Source organism: Sparassis crispa (assembly GCF_003851025.1).
Source record: "Sparassis crispa DNA, contig_000001F, whole genome shotgun sequence".
Lineage (NCBI taxonomy): Eukaryota > Fungi > Basidiomycota > Agaricomycetes > Polyporales > Sparassidaceae > Sparassis > Sparassis crispa.
Genome location: NW_020939748.1, coordinates 504,979 through 523,471, shown reverse-complemented (window position 1 = coordinate 523,471; position 18,493 = coordinate 504,979). Strand labels below are relative to the sequence as shown.

General features: G+C 49.8%; 5 protein-coding genes across 5 annotated transcripts; 3 read left to right on the top strand and 2 right to left on the bottom strand.

Annotated features, from left to right (window-relative positions):
* Nucleotides 1-1,977: 1,977 nt before the first annotated feature.
* On the bottom strand, nt 1,978-3,993 carry SCP_0201640 (hypothetical protein; the record flags this gene model as incomplete). The annotated part of the gene is made up of 19 exons (XM_027754079.1): nt 1,978-2,064; nt 2,130-2,295; nt 2,346-2,370; nt 2,430-2,487; nt 2,541-2,568; nt 2,624-2,683; nt 2,738-2,841; nt 2,897-2,961; nt 3,016-3,027; nt 3,089-3,113; nt 3,176-3,210; nt 3,271-3,296; nt 3,356-3,381; nt 3,434-3,451; nt 3,506-3,515; nt 3,563-3,661; nt 3,713-3,726; nt 3,785-3,863; nt 3,923-3,993. The coding sequence occupies 19 exons, from the start codon at nt 3,991-3,993 to the stop codon at nt 1,978-1,980; spliced, it is 1,008 nt and encodes a 335-aa protein (XP_027609880.1).
* Nucleotides 3,994-5,399: 1,406 nt separating this feature from the next.
* SCP_0201630 (Aspyridones efflux protein) lies at nt 5,400-7,387 on the bottom strand (the record flags this gene model as incomplete). Its single annotated transcript, XM_027754078.1, has 13 exons — nt 5,400-5,530; nt 5,600-5,646; nt 5,696-5,780; nt 5,834-5,850; nt 5,917-6,026; nt 6,078-6,217; nt 6,278-6,524; nt 6,578-6,631; nt 6,682-6,694; nt 6,748-6,869; nt 6,924-7,084; nt 7,137-7,221; nt 7,280-7,387. 13 exons carry the CDS (start codon nt 7,385-7,387, stop codon nt 5,400-5,402), a joined length of 1,320 nt encoding a protein of 439 aa, XP_027609879.1.
* Nucleotides 7,388-9,212: 1,825 nt separating this feature from the next.
* SCP_0201620 (FAD/NAD-binding domain-containing protein) lies at nt 9,213-11,932 on the top strand (the record flags this gene model as incomplete). The annotated part of the gene is made up of 15 exons (XM_027754077.1): nt 9,213-9,737; nt 9,911-10,108; nt 10,165-10,207; nt 10,263-10,287; nt 10,338-10,377; nt 10,433-10,645; nt 10,695-10,791; nt 10,854-10,902; nt 10,955-11,013; nt 11,068-11,188; nt 11,247-11,353; nt 11,402-11,540; nt 11,591-11,736; nt 11,793-11,837; nt 11,895-11,932. 15 exons carry the CDS (start codon nt 9,213-9,215, stop codon nt 11,930-11,932), a joined length of 1,845 nt encoding a protein of 614 aa, XP_027609878.1.
* A 2,973-nt stretch (nt 11,933-14,905) lies between these two features.
* SCP_0201610 (hypothetical protein) lies at nt 14,906-15,785 on the top strand (the record flags this gene model as incomplete). Its single annotated transcript, XM_027754076.1, has 9 exons — nt 14,906-14,945; nt 14,996-15,025; nt 15,084-15,178; nt 15,238-15,258; nt 15,308-15,330; nt 15,384-15,445; nt 15,504-15,519; nt 15,581-15,677; nt 15,726-15,785. 9 exons carry the CDS (start codon nt 14,906-14,908, stop codon nt 15,783-15,785), a joined length of 444 nt encoding a protein of 147 aa, XP_027609877.1.
* A 646-nt stretch (nt 15,786-16,431) lies between these two features.
* Nucleotides 16,432-18,276, top strand: SCP_0201600 (Probable urea active transporter; the record flags this gene model as incomplete). The annotated part of the gene is made up of 13 exons (XM_027754075.1): nt 16,432-16,485; nt 16,538-16,621; nt 16,670-16,794; nt 16,847-16,900; nt 16,950-16,958; nt 17,015-17,123; nt 17,178-17,207; nt 17,264-17,277; nt 17,332-17,477; nt 17,532-17,636; nt 17,698-17,961; nt 18,014-18,086; nt 18,144-18,276. 13 exons carry the CDS (start codon nt 16,432-16,434, stop codon nt 18,274-18,276), a joined length of 1,200 nt encoding a protein of 399 aa, XP_027609876.1.
* Nucleotides 18,277-18,493: the final 217 nt, after the last annotated feature.

Below are 18,493 nucleotides of genomic sequence, written 5' to 3'. Positions count from 1 at the left end.
TCTTCCACTTGGAGACATCGACTGGGCAATCCAGAGATTCCCGTCGTTTGTCAACATTGTTACTCCGAGTCAATACAAGAGGATACACTAGCTACGTAAATCACGTGGGTGACGCAAAGGTACCCGATCCATGTTTATACCCAGGCTCCTAGAACCATCCGTCGCTATAGCGTTCTCGCTCCTACATCCCAGATTCATGTTTTAGAGATCACATGATATATGTTTTGAGAGGATTACCATTTTGAGAAGGACCTTCCATTTTGAGAACCCGAACAAGAGGAGGAGAACGCTGTAGGACGGCTGGCCAATAATGTCTTCCGAGGTTCCTCCGTGCCCAGCGCTTCGCCTTGCTTCACCTTAGCGAAAAGACCGTTTAGGCAGTAGCTGGCTGTTCGCTTGTAATACTTTCATCAAGCGGTTTGTGGGGTCTCTCGTCCTCAATTCGCGCGGTGCCTGTACTTATTACAGTAACAACCGGTGTTCATTTTCCGTTGTGCCCTTCTCGTCATCAACTAAATGGTTTATCAAATGCATTCATTCTCGCCATTCTCGAGCAGTGATGTTACCAAGCCAGTGGTACTTGTGCTGTAATCCTCCAGGACTTGCAAGACATCTTTGAGTTGAGCTGCTGTCAAGATCATGTGGGATGAAAATGTATTATGTGTTACATGCAGTGGTACAGTAGGCTATATAAAAGTTGTGTGCGCTGCAGTGAGGACTTGGTGCTGCCACGGTGAGGACGAGAGACCCCACAAACCGCTTGATGAAAGTACAAGCGAACAGCCAGCTACTGCCTAAACGGTCTTTTCGCTAAGGTGAAGCAAGGCGAAGCGCTGGGCACGGAGGAACCTCGGAAGACATTATTGGCCAGCCGTCCTACAGTGTTCTCCTCCTCTTGTTCGGGTTCTCAAACTGGAAGGTCCTTCTAAAAATGGTATGTCTCTTAAAACATATATCATGTGATCTCTTAAAACATAGTATGTAGGAGCGAGAACGCTGTAGCGACGGATGGTTCTAGGAGCCTGGTTTATACCCATTTCCATTTCATTGGATTGCTTGGTCGGACAAAACGCTACGAATCTCCGGTCAGTTCAGAATATCCCCCGCGGAACACGGTGGTCCAAGAGTAGACTCATCAGAAACCGAACAGCGGCATGCGTACCTCAGTCCAAGTGGTCGGCGTAATAACGTTCTCTAGACTTTGTTTCAGCGTCATGTCGAAATTCGCAGTGGACATTCTTATCCTGCATGAAATCAGTATTCATACCTCGGGGAGCGGCTAGTCACTTACCTTGAAAACCTCGACGACGAGTTCATGATCTTTTAGACGAGAATGCTCTGAATGCAAACTGTGCAGATTGATCAGCTTTGCACCCAGATTCAAGTTGGCTGTACAAGCGTCTGTACAAAGCGCTACCGTAGGGTGAAACCGATCATAAAATGCTTCTGGAGACATGAGACATCTCTCGGACTCATAAGCCTGAGTGCCTGAGTGCTCACCCATCTTCACTTTGGCCCTCATCAAATACGTCCCTCCCTATATGACTGAAGTATCATCGTTGTCACTTCTCGGTTAGAGTAACGCAGGACTTGCAATTAATTATTCTTCCCACGGTAAACAAATTGTTATTGTTTTGAAGCGGATTGGAGTGATTCGGACTCGTCGTTCATAACAGGTGACGTCCCCACCATTCACCCGTTTCCAATTGAGCCCTAGTGGACCAGCGTCGTTACCTTCTCCCGCTAAAATACGCATCACATTACCCAAGTGCGGTGGGAGACCCGCAGATATTCCTGACCAGCTGCATAGATAAACTTATACGCGTGGTCGTTCGGTGTTAGCGATACACTATCTCGCTTCAGGGCGGTAAATACAGACTATGGAACCAATCAAGTGACCAAGAACGCAGTAACAGGCAGGACGAAAGGAATATAGCATGCAAAAATACACCAGAGGCCTCATCTTTCCGAGTCCAGTCAAACAACAGCAGTGCCTTTTGGATTGGGACCCAAATGGTCGTCCGGCGACATCGAATGTTCCGGAACGTCAATGACGACATCGTGCTGCACAACACCGGAGTGTTTCTCGTGATAAGAGAGATGAAGGAAAAACAAAGTATTTCACTCGCCTTAATATTGCTACCTGACATTCGGACATTGTTCAAGTCTGTTCCCGAAAACGACTCATCCATGGCGGCAGAAGTATCACCGCTGGGGTTTCCGTGGCCAAAATCGATGGGCCTGAGCACGACAGTCTTGTCTATAGCTTTGCGCAAATTATGACGGCCATTTAAGCTGGTGTTGACGATGAGTTCCTCAAGCGAACTAGAAAGGGTACCACTGACACTGCAAACATGGTGTTAACATAGACTGTCACATTGGCATCGCATCAGTGAAAATCGGTAGCATGTTCCGCTCAGAAGACCCACCCTTGCTCAGTACTAGATGCGCAAGCATCCACACGTCTTTCGTCGGCAGAGCACAGAACTATCCAAAATGTGAGCCATTAAGTCGAAACTGGGAGAGAAAGGCATATTTACTACGGCCAACATAAGTATCTGGACGATCCTGAGCATACATCATATCAATGGTTTCAGACAGTGAATCCACATCTTCCACGCACGTAGTCAAGACACCACGAGTCACCATATATGAAATCAGGAGTTCGATAACGTTAGTTGTCCTACATGCATAAGTTCATGAACAGAGGTAGAGGGTGATAGGGAGAATAACACACTGTTTTGCACCGTGGTATCGTTCAGAGAGAAGGCTTAAAGTGAAGGACACAGTGATGATGACGTCACACAATGCTGCCGCTCCTTGATCGAGAGCACATGTTACCTGTTCCACGAGTATTGAGCGCAGGTTTTAAGTACTAGATAGCAAGTCAGCTCACCAAGAAAAATCGGCCTTGCACTGCCTCGATGGAAAACTTGGTCATGAACAGTTCAGCAGTCAGGGCTTAGCCGCGCTAGTCAGTACCATAACTGCCATTCTGTGGTATATGTTCTTCACCTATTCCGGCTCCTACCCAGGGCAAATCAGTTCAACTTTGAAGCCGTAAACAGTAAGGATGTAACGGACTGACCAAAAGCGACAAGTCCAGTGGCGACCTTGACATCAGACATGTAAGGCGGACAAGAGTCTTCAACACATGTGTAGGAAACGCACGCACAATAGCAGCAGATGCAAGCACCAATTTCTTGTTCACTACGAAAGACAGCTTCTCGTGAGGAAAGAGCGGCGCCGCGGAGCACACTAAATACGTACAGAACTGTAATCTCACAGCGAGGAAGCTGAACAAGGCTAGACGTCGGTTGCAAGAAGAGCGCACCATGAGATTGAACGGACTGACCATTGTACTAGAAAGGTTATCAAAACCTGCAATTTCTTGATCAACAAGGCGCCTCTAGATACGACGAAGTGTCATTACCGTAACGCCATTCTCAAGCTACAGAGCCTGAGCATCAGTTTTATGCCTGCATTCCGAAATTATCGTACGTACTGCAAAACTCCTGCACGAAAGTAAATCATCTGGGCGACGACAGATGGGAGAACTCACCATGGGAATCTCTCTAGGCCGATGGTGTTGCCCCAGTCCACAATCAGAACCACATACAAAGCGTGAGACACGAGGGCTGAGCAGAGTGTATCCAAAAAACTAGAAGGATGGTCAATACACGGCAGACTGCAACTAAGCAGACTAGCGAACAAGAGGAAATATACCTAGGAAATTAGAAATGACAGCATGAGACAAATTGACCTCAAATGAGTGAAGACTCACGAAAGCTTTGAAGGTACGGCCATCTTCCTTGCAGTTGCAGTAATAGAGATATATCTGAATCACTGTGATACCATAGCAACTGCCCATGAGGAGACACGACTGAGAATTTGACTGGGGCAAGAGAAACTGAAGGCGTACCTGGTGGCTACAGTGAAGCCGATGAATTGGTATCCCAACGTCGACTCGATTAACGAATCCAGAGAAGCCATGGAGAATTGTACGACCTGTCGTGGGATGGGATGCTATGTTGGCAAGAATCGATAGCTAGGTCGTCCTTTGAACCGAGGGTGGTTACCCTGCGGTCATCTGCTTATGCTATCTCACAGCGCACAGCCTCCCAAGCCGCCGATGAAGGAAAACCTACGCCACTTCGATACGATGAGATGCGCTGGAATAAATGTGGGCAGGTGTTGAACGGTCCGCTTCGAAGTTGGAGGACTTCTTTTCTGCAAGGAGCGACTGTCCTGCCTACCAATGACGTGATCAACAGTCAGTATATTCTGGGATCCAACGAGAAGACAGTACCGGTGACACCTCCTTGGTGACCACAAGGCCAACCGCACGTCAAGAGCTTGATGGGATATATGTCTAGTAGCATGTGAGAACAATTACATCGCAAAGGCAAGCGCAGCGTCGTAATTAATCGTAGTGATGATCAACTACATTTGCCGACCTGCGGCAATGTTCACGTTCAAACGTTCAACGTTCAACTGGGGAATGTGCGCCTCTAAATAGTCCGCATATAGGTTGCAACTTTATCACGAATCACTGGACCTCTTGCGAATGAGTATACTTTCAGCCTAACATGTACACGATGATCAGCGCGCAACGCTCACAAGCATTTCCCGCCCTACGCAACGACCAGTCATCTGGACCTGCGACGTTTACCATGAACAAGTTCCGCTCCTGTTCGTCCTCTGCAGAACTCTGATTTACACACGTGCTACCTGAGTTGAAGGAGTAAGAAGACTTCCAAGGCTAATTATATAGACTCACGACCGAAGCATGACCCTGCGGTGGGCGAGCACTCAAGGTGTCCATACTGGGACAAGATTCCCCTCCAGAACTTGATCTCTCTGTGCCAAGGGACATATTCATCCCTCCCTCTAATAAGGATATAGAGCAGGATGCATATGTACCTATCGCTAGCGAACTGCTGTAAAAGCGCAACGGGCGAATTTCTTGCGCACGAAGAATCACCCTGGCAGCAAGCACAGTGATCAGTGACCACGGAGCTTCGCCCTTTCTGGGAGATCCTAGGAGACTCTGGACATTGTGATGCCATCCACCCGCCGTCAACCATAGCGACCAAGCGGCTCGTTGCAACGTTCGTCCATACTGCTCCCTCGAACTGAAAAGAGAGCTAGACAAATGCCAGACCGCCCAGAGATGCCTCAATGTGCACACTGTGCTGAGATGCGGGGCATATTATGTTGGCAGATACGTAGTACGCGATGGCGAAGTAGGCGGGGCGAAAAAGTTTATCAAAATTCCATCGCCAGTGCCACACCTGCCACCAAATCAAGATAGTCCGCAATCGTCCTGGGGAACTAGGCATGCACCGCAAGTGCCTTGCACAAGCACATCCGGCTGTATATCCATCGCAGTAGACAGCTTAGAACACCGCCACAAGCGAGCGCGCGCCATTCCACCGTGCCGCCAGAGCCAACGCCGCGCCCGCCACAAGGAAAACGCCAACGAATATCTGTAGGCCGAGATACCCGCCGTTGCTGGCATCCACAATCGCTGGGAGTAGCGGGGGGGATCAGTAAAGTGACAAATCCCAGCCTGTGGAATGCGTTAAAAATAGCTCACCACCCGCTATGGAGGGACCCGTCAGAATACCGGGAGACATGGCCGTCCTGTTCTGCGTCATTTATATGCTAAGAGTGCATAGTGCAATTGTCCTACATGAACATCCCGGTGCGTGCGCCGATGCGAGAGGGATCTGAGGTGACCTGCGCAGTTGCAGTAGAAGCCAATGACGAGTATGACGCTACACGAGTCCTCGTCAAAACAGAAATGATACATAAACAGACTTCTGCCTACCTGACGTGAATCCGAATCTGAGACGGGAGAACAATAGACCATCAGTGCATAGCGGCAGGGAGATCAAGAGGAGCGACGCTTACATGAGCACAAACACCACAATCTCTGCAGTATGCCACGATGTAGCCCAGATCGCTAACACGGAGATACCACCCAGGAGTGTGACGGGCGCAAGAGTGTTGAAGCGTCCGTACTGTAATGTCGCCCACTATTAAATGCGAAAACAATAGTGAAAACGGGATACCTTGTCTGCAGCGTATCCGGTGACCACACGCCCAACGAGACCAGCCGCATTCATGATAGCAATCATGTAGAATGACAAATTTGCACCAACACCTTTCTGCAGGCTGAAGAGCTCGATGTACCAGTATGGGGTGTACAATGCTGTCAAAAGATTTGGTGATGGATAAAAGGCCCGAGCTCTTCACATGAACGAGAACGCACCAAAGGCCACAAAAAAACCACCAAGTGCATGGAGTAAGAAGGTAGTCTCGCGGAAGGCCTGCCAATCTACCAGCGGGATTCCGAGACGGGGAGGGAAACGCTCTTTAACGAAGGGAATTGCCAATACTTGACAGCCAAAATTCATGAACGCTACGATACGGACTGCCCAAGGAAAGCCGACGGAGACGAAGAGTCGTGAGAGCATGATAGGGTAGATAATACCGCTCAGACTGGAGCCAGCAATCACCTGGCAGAGGGCCGTTAATCAGCATGCCAGAAGACCCCCGAGATAGAACATACTATCCCAATCGCAGCAGCGCGATTGGCACAGAACCAGTGCGACGGCACGGCGAGCTAGAGCAAACATTAGAGCGCAAATTGAAGGAGGCATCGGAGAACATCACGATAGGATAGAACCTGTTTCAATGGTCATTTGCAAAATTACATGGGAAAACACAAGGAGATCTGACTGAAGAGCGATGCCGATTCCCAAACCGAAACCTTGCGCAAGCAAGATTTGATAATATTTGGTGGCCAGCGATGTCATCATCAAAGAAAATGTAGAGAGCAAACATCCTGACACAAGAAGAACCTAGAAATAAAGAAATAAATGTAAACGACAGGTGTACGATGACGCGAGACCTACCCTTGAACCGTATATATCAAACATGCGGCCGAGGATACAACCAGCAACGTAGCTGATGGTGAGCTGAGTGCTGCCTATCCAGGCGATGGTGGAGACGGAGTGTCCATGCAGGAGAGTCTGGGAATAGTATGTCTGGAACACTCCGAAGGCATTGAGCTGCCCTACGAGGTAAGTGAGACGCGACTGTTGGCGTGTGGAGAGAGCGCAACTCACCATAGGAGGTGAAAGACAAGAGGAAGCAGCCCGCTATGTTGCTCCAAGCGCGAATACCACCGTCAGGAAAGGTAATTGGAGGTGGCTGTGGGTGGGAATGAGGGAGGCTCACGGACAGAGGGAAGTCATTCAACGGCACAGACATTGACGGGCTTGTCTTCAACCTTGGTCGGCGCGCCATGGACAGCGGAGCGAGGAGAGCTCAGAGCGATTATTTCACTAGAATGAGAGGGACTTGTGTCGGACTGCATGCTATGAAGAGGCGCGGAGGGAAGGACTAGACGGGGAGGAATAGCAAGGGTGCACGTCGCAGTTGAGGATCAAGGAACAGGTCGGGAGAGCTCGAGCGACATCGACAGCTTTACCTCCTCCATTGACGGCTGTGACATGTACAGTGAGTGGAACGGACTGCGAACACGTCTGCGCCACAAACACTGGAGGCAAAAGTGGATGTTCTGCCTTGGAACAGTGTCTGAACATCCAAGGAACAGATTACGTTTTTGGACATGTCACATGTTCTGAACATGATAAGGAACATCTAATATGTCTCGCACAATGTTCTATTGGAGAGCATGCTGGAGACATGTTGCATGTACCATTCTGGAACATATAATATGTCTCACACAATGTCTCATTGGAGAATGTCCTGCAGACTTGCTGCATGTTTCATTCTGGAACATTTATTATTTTGCTACTATATTCTGGGCTTATCTCTTGATGCAATATGCTCTGTATAATAAGGATTTCCCATGGCCAAACACATTACATTTCTGGCTGCCGTTAATCTTCAGAACATTGTGAGAAGATGTTAAGTGCTCCTACTCCAAACATACAAGATGTCCTGAGCACCAAGAACATTTGCAGCACATGTAAAATTTTAGTAAAATTTTAGTATGTATCATACATGTACTGCAGATGTTCTTGGTGGTCAGGACATCTTGTATGTTTGGAGTAGGAGCACTTAACATCTTCTCACAATGTTCTGAAGATTAACGGCAGCCAGAAATGTAATGTGTTTGGCCATGGGAAATCCTTATTATACAGAGCATATTGCATCAAGAGATAAGCCCAGAATATAGTAGCAAAATAATAAATGTTCCAGAATGAAACATGCAGCAAGTCTGCAGGACATTCTCCAATGAGACATTGTGTGAGACATATTATATGTTCCAGAATGGTACATGCAACATGTCTCCAGCATGCTCTCCAATAGAACATTGTGCGAGACATATTAGATGTTCCTTATCATGTTCAGAACATGTGACATGTCCAAAAACGTAATCTGTTCCTTGGATGTTCAGACACTGTTCCAAGGCAGAACATCCACTTTTGCCCCCAGTGAAAGCGTGCTCGTACAGCCGTCAGCCCGGGTTCGCCGGTTGATCTCCGCCGAGCGGAGATGAACTAGATCGGCCTCCTCGATGCGGCCTTTTAACGGTACGGCATTTGCTTGAACCCCGGCGGTGGCGCTCACCGAGATAGGCAAGTCGGAGACCGTTTCTGTTCTTTCCCTTCCACAAGCTTGTCTGATAGACTAATCCCTTGTCTGATGCTGAACTGTGAACATTCATTCATTAATGATCATGCAAAAGTCGCAGCTAATTGTCGTTCGTCTCAACTGTACCACTTTGACCACTCCGGCGGAAAATCGCCATTTTGGAATTTTCGAAACATCCCATAAAATAGGAAAAATCGAGATAAAACTATTGGCGAGGTCAATGCGCAAAAGTCGGGTGTGATGCGTGACCGCTGGAGTGGTCGAAATGATACCGTATCTTGTCTCTTATTGCAACTAATCGGAGATGCTCCCCCAAAGATGGTGAAGCTTCTTGACCTACTGCGGCTTCTTCACGTTGTGATGCACCCTGTATCTCTTGAAAGCTTGACGACTCGTGTCTCCTGACAAGTCTAACACGCAGTTATTGAGCCGTCTTAGGACATCTTTCTTCCGTCAACCACCCCTCTCTCCGGAGCGCTCGATACCCCCGTTCGTCTATGCTGTCCCGCAGGTCTTTCGCAACTGCAGCACTCATACCTCGACCTTTAGCCTCTACTCGCAGATTTTTGACGGTCAATATGGCTACCAGCGACATTCACAAGGTGGCACCTTCCACCTCTTCGTCTGTCTCTTGGAAGGGTCCTTTCCAACTTCCGACTTTGAACACACTTGGCTCTCGTATTCCTCCCGACATCGTCCCGACCGATGTCGCACAGCACTGGTTCACTAAATTCAAAGATGCCATGCAGTCCCAACCTCGAGCCGTTTCTCGTCTTTTCCTCCACGACGCTTTCTGGAGAGATCTGCTCGCGCTGTCTTGGGATTTCCGTACCATACAGAACTCGTCTAACATCGACCACTTCCTCGGCAACCATCTGTCTCGCGCTTCTTGGCAATCGCTGGCTCTTTGCGACGATGATCTTCGTACTCCAGCTCTGCGCCAGCCGTTCCCCGATCTGGCGTTTGTCCAGCTCTTCTTCCAATTCGAGACTGCAGTAGGGACGGGGATTGGGACGTGTCGCTTGGTCCCTACCGCTGATGGCGACTGGAAGGCCTACACGATGTTCACTAGTCTGACTTCTCTGAAGGGATTCCCAGAAAAGGTAGCTTATCGACCCCTCTATTCTTCAGGTCTGCATGCTGTCGTAGCTGTGCGGTGATTCAAGTGCATCCGAACACTATTGCACGCTTTCGAAACATTCATTACAATCGTGCAGAATTCCGACCTTCGACATCCGCGTGCGTACTGCGTGTAGAACTCATCTGGCTTTGTCAGGTTGGCTCTCTGCGTGATACCGCAATGTATCAAGGGACTTGGGAAGAGATGCGTCGCGCGGAGACCGATTTCGCCGATGGTCATCCTAGCGTCGTCATCATTGGGGGTGGTCACACTGGATTGGAGGTCGCAGCACGCCTGAAGAGCATCGGCGTTTCAGCGCTGGTGATAGAGCAGAATGCCCGTGTAGGCGACAACGTGAGTCTCCTCGTTCCGACTGAAATCGGTCTGAGAGTAGAGCTCTTCATTCGCAGTGGCGCCATAGGTACAAGAGTCTGTGTCTGCACGATCCAGTGTGTACGTGCCAGCATATCTTGTGATGTTATTGATCCACGCTGAATGAGACCTGAAGGGTACGATCAGATGCCGTATATGCCGTGAGTTACTTGCGGTAACCTTCCTGGGCTCTATTCACTGTTCAAGACAGTTTCCCTTCAACTTGGCCAGTCTATGCTCCTGCCGCCAAGGTGACTTGGTTGAAAATTTCCACCGATTGGCGCATGGCTCACTTGACCTTTTCAGTTGGGCAATTGGCTCGAGAATTACGCTGAATCGCTCGAGCTCAATGTGTGGACGTCTTCTCGCGTGAACAGTGCTGAGTGGGATGCCGAGCGCAAGTCTTGGACCATCACGGTGCAGCGACACGGTTCCGCACGACACCTTAAAGTCAACCATCTTATATTTGCTAGCGGTCTGGGCGGCGGAACACCCAATATACCTGTCGTTCCCAGCGAGGTGTGTCCTGCGGCTGGTGATTGCTCTCTCTTGCTGACGTGATTTATAGGAGCGGTTTGGCGGTGAAGTAGTACACTCGTCCAAGTTCACCTCCGCAGAGAACTACAAAGGTCGTAAGGTCGTCATCATCGGAGCGTGCAATTCAGGCGTGTACTCTTACTTGCAGTCTCCATGTCGGAGCTCCTGATACGTTCCCCTTCCTGTTCAGCAAACGATATTGCACGCGATTGCGTGCAACACGAGGTTGATGTCACGATGTCCGTTGCTGCATGCTTCTCTGGTGGGTGATTTGTCTTCATGACTTTGCAGGTTCCAGCGGTCCTCCACATTCGTCATCTCTGCCAAGGCTGTCAGTGCTATGCTGAGTGGTACGCAGTCCCGTGTAAAAATCAGATTTACTTGGGTTGAGCCTTGTGTGCCAGGCCTGTATTCCGAAAACAATCCGACTGACTATGCCGACCATCTGAACGCGTCATTCCCTCTGGCTGTGAGCCGCCAACTTCATCAGCGTGTATTTCCGTACCTTGCTGCGACCGTTGACAAGTGCGTACTCACATTTTTCGTGGGGATCGGAGGAGCGTCATTGAGAGCGGTTGGCCAGGGACATATTGGAAGGGTTAAAACGTGTGGGGTTTGCCACGAACTTGGGTCCTGATAATGCGGGAATGCTTGTCCTGTTGTATAGCCGCGGCGGCGGATATTATGTCGGTAAGTCACTCGGTCTCTTCGTCGCACACCGTACCGAGTCCGGTTCAGAGACTGGAGCCGCTCAGGACATTATTGATGGCAAGATCAAACTTAAGAGTGGCGGCTCCCTTGAGAGCTTTACAGAGACTGGCTTACGTTTCAGCGATGGGTCCCAGCTGGCTGCAGACGTTGTGATCTTTGCCACAGGGTGCGTTTTCGTGTGTAACAACGCACTTAGTAACCTGATAAATTGATTAGATTCGGTGACCCGCGTGACACGGTGAAAGACGTGTGCGGACCGGAAGTGCGCGATTCCCTGAAGCCCGTGTGGGGGCTCGACGATGAAGGCGAGTTGCGCTCGGTGTGGCGCGAGTCGGGCCACGACGGACTATGGTTCGCGTTCGGTGAGTACTCCCTATTGTCACCGCTTGCTGTGGCTAAAGTAATTTTCTGTACGCAGGAAATTTGTCCCTGTCGCGGTACTACAGCACTTTTCTTGCGATGCGTGCGTATTGCTCCGTGTACTTATGCGGTCAGTTGATTAATTTAGCCCTTGGTGCAGAAATCAAAGCTCGGGAGGAGGGTCTGATACCAGCTTGATTGGGCTTATCAGCTGCGACGTCATGCGACGGTCGTGAGTCTGTACAGATGGTCTTCAGAGGGTTTCTAAACCTCTAACGAAGGTAAAAACTGGATGAATTCGGTGTACAAATGCGAACACCATGTGGGAATGTTATGGATCCATATTCGTTTCTTGTGTGGCGTCAGATAAGGCACTGCTTGAAAAAGTCTGTCGGCTGCAATATTTAGACACGTCTGACAGGAATTCTCGATGAATAGAGTGCAAATATTTGTCTTCTGGCTCGCAAGAAAGGAAAATGTAGGCTGATTCGGCCTCCTGATTGGCCACTTGCACTTCAATCTGAAACACTTCAGTGACTATGAAATTCAACGCTTTTCGGATTCCTTGTGGAAGGGCGTCAGAACGTCTGGTGACTTTTGTATAGATGGGTTGTACAGCCAAGGACATGTGGACGGACAGCGTGACTAGTCTAGTTTTTAACGCGGGGGGCTTATCGGTAGGTCCCCAATTTCGTTCGGAGCTTGGACTTCAGGGAAAGAATTGCGTGACCGATCAACTCGCCTGCAAGAGAATGAGTCGGAGCTGGAAATAAGAGAACAAGCGCTCGCCGCAAGCCCACGGCGCGCAGATACTACATACTCCAGGGAAGCGGTCGTTGTTACATTCGAGATATCTCAGTCAAATGGCATGCCTTTTAAGCTGTAGGAGACAAGCAAAAGAAGCACATCCAAAGGGTAACAAGAGAAGCAACTACTGAGGATGGGTTGTGAAAGTTCTGGCTTGAACTTGGACACTGTCACATCCCAATAATTTTGTTCCTCCTTCTAGCATAAGACTGTTGAAGAAATCCAGAAAACTAATTGGGAGTCACTCTGGCTACCACTACCATGGTTGTAAACTGTGCGGCATATTGATATCCCCCACCTAAAATACAGTACTAGTGGATTTAGCTGTTCTGAGGGCCCTGAGGCATGGATTTCATGAACATACATTCAGTCTACAGACAGTACATAACAGGAGAATGTCCTGGGCACCAGAGAGCTATGAGGATGCGGCAGAAACGCGAGACTTGCATGGGTAGATGAGAACGCGTTTTGACGCGTCGCGTGTGCACGTGATTTGCGGAGATGAAAATACCCAACCTACCGATAAGGACCACCTTATTGATTAGTCTCGGAACCAGCCGTTCTGTCAGTGCGGGCCCCCAATCGGAGAGCGAAAAACACCTGCACAGCCCGCAGACAGAACGTCTGGTGAAATTCGTATAGGCGGGGGGGGGATTGTCACATTCACGTGACCTTGACGCGTCTTTCTGCACGTCAGGCGTGTCGCGCGTCGCGTCTAGAGATGTAGGTATCAGGTACAATGTCGTACACAATATATATACCCGGACCTTCTACATGGTACCCGGACTTGCTACACGCGCCTGTACCCGCTATTACAGAGCAATCCAGCCCCAGAACGAAGGCCTCTCCAATGTTGATTTGCCAGCTGTAAGGGAATTTGTTATTTGCCTCTCTGAACCGTTCAATGAGGCGACAACGGCATGCGCGTGAGTCATACCCGTGCAATTTGGATGCCTCTTCTCGCGCAGTCTGCAGGATTCTCGCTGAATTTGCTCTCTGGTTCTTATGCGAGTCATGGGGAGTCTGCGCCGCCATCGCCGGGATTTCTCTTGAGTTTGCGTCACTTGCGGAAGTGGTTGCAGATGCGTGGGTATGGGTTGAAGCTGCAAATGAGCTAGAAGTCGAGGTAGAACTCTCAGGGCAGGACATAGAAGCAGAATATATATGAGGGGAAGGCATATCATGATTGCTACAGACACTACACAGAAGACGCGTACTACTACACATCGCCCGTAGGACACGTCGCCCTGACGCGCTGGTCACGAAGTGTGACAATCCCCCCCCCGCCTATACGAATTTCACCAGACGTTCTAGGTGGTAGCTGTGCATCTCTTTTTCGCTCTCCGTTGTCAGTTTCACGTGATTCCCTGCTACCACCGAACGTCTGGTTCCGAGACTAGATTTTTGGGTCTGAAGCCGGCCATTTCTCACCGCAGATGTTCGATCGCAGCCTTGAGGAAAACTTCGCCACTCTTACGCCACCATTATGCGGTGTCGTTGTCATGGCCCACTTGGTCAATTGGACATCCTGAATTGCAATATTTCGAGATTCAGTATTCAGTGCCGGAAGTAACGGTGTGCTGCTTCTCGCTGTTCTAGCATTTGCATGCTGTGTCCTCATTGATGCCAGGACCCTACCCCCCCTCTTCCCTCTCATACACTCTTGACTAGGTGTCTTCCTTTTCCGGCGGCAAGTAATACATAAACCTATCCCCACACCTACCTGATCAAGTCAGATATCTATGCCTATCAATTTACCCATGACGATCCGCCACTGGCGCTTTCTACAGATTGGGGCCATCCTCAGCTAGCTAATTCCTCAAACGCCCACGATGCAACTTTTACTCGGGGCTACATCTGACGAATTCTTTAATAAGCAAGCAACCTGCAAGCCGAGATTCAGAGGCATACGCCGCTGCCTGAACAGGTATCAGCATGAGCCTCGTCCTATTGCAATTTTCCGCCATGGACAGAGCCTGTAGCACCACCAAAAAATTTCCCAGTGCTGATCCATGCAAAGCCGCTGATGCTGTCTACGTTCTCGACTGTCGGATCAGCGACGCTGCTCAGCTGGCCTTCTCTCCTGCATCGACATCGACCCGAGGCGGCCCAAAGCACTTGGGATAGGGTCGAATGCAACACGCTGCGCTTGAAAACATGCTGGCATTGGCAGGTTGGCACATCTTGACAGTGTTTCTTTCTCTCACTTTCTTGCAAATGGAATACTGCTTTCCAAATATCGTAGCGTGCCGCTCCTTCGTGCAGTTCTTTGTCAAATACCTGGACCTACCACGTTCCACTGGAGAGGATATATAGGGTGCTCGCTGCAGGACCCACTTTTCGCCACCATTCGTTCACTGCGCAATGTCGGAAGTTGGTTTCTCCGAGTTCAAGCCCTTGCTCGGTACGTCTTCCTACACTTGAAGCGTTATTTATCATCTGAAACTCGAGCAGACCAAAGCGTCGGATATGGCGTCGTCGTCGGTAAGTGCCATGTCGCTTGGACTTCTGAATGAGTTAAATGGACATCAACGCTTCTCAGGCGTCGGCTTCTTCTTCGCCGTGCTAATGCTTCTACTGACAACCTTGCAAAAGAAGTTTTCCAACTTCTCGCCTTCTTCATCGGAGGAATTTACAGTGGGTCTCGCTTTGTACACAACTATTGATTTATGTATACAACTTCGGCACTTCTCCAGAGCGCCTCAAGAAGCGTTAAAGTAAGATCAGTCGCATTTTTCTGTGCTTCTCAGTATCTGATCGCACTAGCACGGCCTCGTATGCTGTGGCATGTAAATACGCCCATAAATTATGAGGGCATACATAGCTGAAGTTTCTCAAACAGTGTCAGTGCATGGACATGGAGTGCAACTCTCCTCCAGTCTAGTACAGGCGCTTACACCATTGGTATGCTTCCATATCTATTTTGATGCGCGTTTAGATCTCGCTGACGAATGACATGCAGGCGTGGCTGCACCGTGGTGCGTATTGGCAGTTCGCTCACTCTCTGAAAGAACGGTGTCTGAGAATCTCTTGCTTCAGGTGGTATGCCGTTGGTGGCACAGTCGTGATGGCGTCGTTCGCTATGGTTGCGGCGAAGGTCAAAATGAACGCCAATGGTGCCCACACCTTTCTCGAGGTATGCGGTTTTGTGCAAACATTTCACAAAATGCTAATCCAATCCTAGATTGCTAAAATACGGTTTGGAACTGTTATTCACTCCTTTTCACCTTCTACGCATTCGTGAATGTTTTGTTGGCTTGCGGGTCTCTTCTTCGTGCGTGATGACTTCATCATAATTATGACGTTATTCCTAATGGTTCGCAACTGAGAAGTCGGTGGGGCCGCAACTGTGAATGCGTTGACCGGGATGAACCTCGTCGCTGCATGTTTCCTCCTCCCGGTGGGAATCGCAGTATACGTCATCTTTGGCGGTCTCCGCGCTACCTTCGTCTGTGACTGGGTGCATACGGTCATTCTCTTCATTGCTATCTACATCTTCGTAGGTCGTGTCTAGTAAGTAAATACTCCATGCTCGATGCTCAAAGTACTGACTCAGGTGCATAGTGGTGCCTCGTCTGATATTGGAGGCATCGGCAGATTGTATGACCTTCTCGTACAGGCTGGTATTGACACGCCCGTTTCGGGGAATCACGGCGGGAGCTATCTCACCATGAGGTCGAACCAAGCCCTCGTATTGGGCGCTGCCACTGCTATCTCTAGTGAGTAAAGCAAACCGATACGCCTTGCTTCACTACTTGCTCTAGGCTTCGCAGGAGTATTCTGTGACCAAGGTATGGCAGAAGATATGCCAGAGGCCATGGTACTGACACGTCTAATAGGTTACTGGCAGCGTGTATGGACCTACGTGTGGCTGGTTAGGCTTATGTCTGATGCATTCTCTTTACGCCATTGCAAGTGCTCCCGAATCGACCTCTAAGGCATATGTGAGAGACATCTCAAGGTCATCGTTAGTACACCTTCTGACTAGATCCCTAGATGCTCGGAGCCCTTTCATGGTTCGCCGTTCCATGGGCGTTCGCATCGTGCCTCGGACTGGCTGCGCGGGCGCTCCTTAGCGACGTGAGGCCTTTTTCCTCTCGGCAGGGCATTATCTGATCACTATTCCAGCCAAAATTTCCGACATACCCGAATCCACTGTCCGCCGCTCAGACAGGTGCGGGTTTGACGGCGCCTGCTGCTGCTGCCGTAGTTAGGGGTAAGGGAGGTGCCGTTCTTATCTTGCTTGTCATCTTGTAAGAACTTGCCACTTTGAACTGCTGTGTATCTCACAAAAAGCTCCTGCAGCATGGTAGTTACTTCCGCTCTAAGTGCAGAGCTGATTGGTGTATCAAGCCTTTTGTGAGTTATCTTGGTACCTCCGGCGTCCCTCGACTGACGCATCATGTAGCGCGTACGAGTTAATGCGCTGTGTTGGACACCAGCTGGTGAACGCCTAATTCTTCTCGTTTACAGCTTATACAGGACCTACTACCGCCCTAACGCAACTGGCGCAGATATCGTCTGTGTCTCCCACTACTTCATCTGTGTCTGGGCCGTGTGGTGTGGTGCTTGGGCAACTATCGTACGTCTACGGTCTATCTATCATTCCGCCTCTCAGCTGTTCATGGGGGCGTAGCTGAATGCCGCGACCATCAATCTCGGTTGGGTGAGTATGCGGCGTCCTCTCCTTCTAGCACCCGCTAAGATCGGTATTTCTTCCAGCTGTTCTATGTGCTGTGAGTTCCCCTTCCTGTCGGCAGAAAATGAAACTTTACGCTGACCATTTCCAGAGGTCTTGTCCTCAGCCCGATCGTATTCCCAATCGGACTCACTGTAACCTGGTCCAAGCTCACGCGCGCAGGTATACTATGCGGGACTATTACGGGCACTATTCTAAGTATGTTGGCATCGATGATTACCTGCTGGAAGATTTCCGGTATGCCGCTTGTGTGCACTGCTACTGGGTCTCGTGTTCTGATGTTTATCCAAGGCACTATCAACGTGACCAACCTTGCAGAACCGTACTCTGCCGTCACCGGTGGGCTGACGGGCCTCATTTTCTCCGGGTTGGTCACGATATCCGTGTCCTTCGCGAGTAAGTCTCCCGCAATTGGCTACCTAACGGCTGGCAGAAACTGAACATTGGTCCGGCACAGATCCTGCGAACTACGAGTTCGCCGGGACTCGTGCGATTGCGGTTTACGACGACGTAGAGGCAGAGGCGACCATCGCAGACAGCAAGTCCTCGTCCAGCGATGAGAACAAGGAAATCGATGGGGGCGACTCGGTCGAGGTTCGCCCAGTGAGAGCTGGCGTTGCGGAGCGGCCAAAGGCTGCCGTTGGCAGGGAAGAGCTCATGCGCGTCTTCAAGCGGGCAGCATGGTACTGCCTCGCGCTGACTGTAATTGTCGGCATCATCGGTAAGTTTGAACGTACAGATAATCTGGTACGATTGGCTGATCACAGACGCAGTACCGTTGCCTATGTTCTTCACTGAGTACACATTCAGCAAGAACTTCTACAAGTTCTGGGTCGCCTGCACGATGTGAGTGGTGCCCGGTACCCCGTCTGTTTGTTTCCACTCACCTCTAGTTGACAACAGCATTTGGGCCGCGACCAGCGGGATCTTCTGCATAATTATGCCTGTTTTGGAATCGAGAGTAGAGCTAGGAATCATTTTGGACGGAGCGTTCAGGATGCTGCTGCGAAGGCCGCAGGAACAGTCACTGGAATAGATCACGATAGTCCACGTTGATGATAGACGCTTGGGGACTAATTATATTGAGTGCCCATGAGAGTCACACTAGATCTACTGGTACACGAAGGCTGAGGCTAACGTCGTCTCCTTTTGTACTCGTAATTTCTAAAATTAACAGTATAACAGTTCGGTGGACCCACAAGTAAATGTTGTGTGGCGTCGAGTCGGAGATTCAAGGTATCCTAAACAGGAAG